Genomic DNA, 2,033 nt, shown 5'->3' with positions numbered 1-2,033 from the left:
GCTGACTGTAGGCGTGGTCAGGCGTCCTGTCACGATACTGCACTTGTGGGTCTACTTACCCAACGCAACGACACGGCCTATAAAAAAGAGATTGACTCTTTTGTCAGCTGGTGTGATGCAAACTTCTTAAAGCTGAATGTTGGAGAAACAAAGGAACTTATGATAGATTTTAGAAGGAAAAAGGACGAGGTCTCCCCAGTCACCATTAAGGGTCAGCAGATCCAGACTGTCCAGTTTTATAAATACCTCGGTGTCTTCCTGGACAGTAAAACTGGAAAAAGAATACTGATGCTGTTTTCAAGAAGGCACAGTCAAGACTTTTCTTCTTAAGGAAGCTGAGATCCTTTGAAATGATCAAGAGTCTTCTTTATGTTTTTTTATCAGGGAGGCTAGTGTCCTCTTTTATGCTGTGCTGGGGGGGGGGGGCAGCATCTGTGTGGATGATAAAAACAGGATCTGATTCAAAAAGCTGGCTCTGTGATTGGCATTAGCCCACACTCACTTGAGATCGCTGTTCATAAGAGAATGAGAATGACGTGTTTTGACCATCAGAAGAAACATCACAGATAACGAGTATATTTTTTTATTGAGTTATATTCTGCTACAGATCCTAACTGATGGACTTCCTGTACAGATACATGGTTCCATCGAGGTACTGCTCGTCCTCTTTCTGATTATGATAAACATCCATCATGTATTTCTTCATGTCTCCAGTTGACACGGGGCTCCACAGCCCCTCCTCCTCCATCTGCTGCAGCTCTCGCTTCATACTCAGCTTGTATTTCTCTCCGGACTCTGACTTGGGGTCCACCCTCGACATGCAGACGTATCCGCCTGCAGGAAGAAAAGAAAAACTCTTTAAGAAGTGGAGCGATGATCTTCCCTACACATCGCCCCCTTGTGTTCAGACCTATGTGTGAAACAAAAAGAATCAAACCTGAACCCTTAACCCTTACGAGGATATTAACCCTTTGTTAGCCGGGACCTGATGCACAGAATGATTAAACCTGCGTAAACGAGTCAACAAGACGTCATCAACCTGCCCTGCAGAGCAAACAGCGTCTCTGTGCATCCGTGCTCATTTTGTGTATACCTAAATGAGCAATTGTCCGATTATACGGTGCAGAATTGGCCCCCTTCTCGTGAACCGACCTCACTGATAAAAGTCCCTGATTCACAAACAGACACAGTAAGGGCCAATCACATAAAGAGGCGGGGCTAGAAAAGCGATCAGTGGATGAGATCTCACCCGATCTGCTGACGAACCAATCGGACACAAAACAAGAGCAAACTGTCGGGAACAGAAACAGTTTACTTCCTGTAACAAAACCTTCTGCTTCCTATCTAAGTTTAAAACCCTGCGTAGCAGCGTGTCGTCATGGTGACGGTAACTTCCTGTTTACATGGTGGGGATATAATCCCAAAATTAAGAAACAGATACTGAAATAAATATTGTGCTCATTAGTCTTTTCACCTCTGGATTGTGCTGAGGTCACAAGGTCACAAGGTCACGAGGTCCCCGGATTTGTTTTTTGTTCTCCAAAACATTAAGTTATGAATTTATTCAATAAAGATTTCACTTTCGATTTTTGATTTCTCCGTATTTTGTGATTAAACCCAAAGGATCTCAGTGTTTGTTACCGTGACGTCATGAGTCCAGTGTTGGTTACCGTGACGACATGAGTCCAGTGTTGGTTACCGTGACGACATGAGTCCAGTGTTGGTTACCGTGACGACATGAGTCCAGTGTTGGTTACCGTGACGACATGAGTCCAGTGTTGGTTACCGTGACGACATGAGTCCAGTGTTGGTTACCGTGACGTCATGAGTCCAGTGTTGGTTACCGTGACGACATGAGTCCAGTGTTGGTTACCGTGACGACATGAGTCCAGTGTTTGTTACCTGGTTTGGCCGCCTGCCAGAGCTCCCTGATGACGCTGACCGGTACGAAACCAGCACGTAGAGCCCCGATGATGACCACCAAATCAAACGCACCTGAAACCAGCAGAGGAGGCGGAGTCAGGTTGTTTTTC

General features: G+C 45.5%; 1 protein-coding gene across 1 annotated transcript in view; it reads right to left on the bottom strand.

Moving 5' to 3' along the window:
- Window positions 1–584: 584 nt before the first annotated feature.
- The window catches only part of LOC132961602 (methyltransferase-like protein 27), a 6,937-nt gene continuing 5,488 nt past the window's right edge, over window positions 585–2,033 (bottom strand). Inside the window, exons 4-5 of the mRNA XM_061033334.1 lie at window positions 1,903–1,995; window positions 585–834 (exon numbers count right to left, since the gene is read on the bottom strand). Of these exons, the coding sequence (XP_060889317.1) occupies window positions 611–834; window positions 1,903–1,995 (317 nt within the window). The 3' untranslated portion in view covers window positions 585–610. The remainder of the gene's footprint in view (window positions 835–1,902; window positions 1,996–2,033) is intronic.

Source organism: Labrus mixtus, unplaced genomic scaffold, assembly GCF_963584025.1.
Source record: "Labrus mixtus unplaced genomic scaffold, fLabMix1.1 SCAFFOLD_101, whole genome shotgun sequence".
NCBI lineage: Eukaryota > Metazoa > Chordata > Actinopteri > Labriformes > Labridae > Labrus > Labrus mixtus.
The sequence above is the reverse complement of the archived record's forward strand: the minus strand, read 5'-3'. Positions and strand labels throughout refer to the sequence as shown.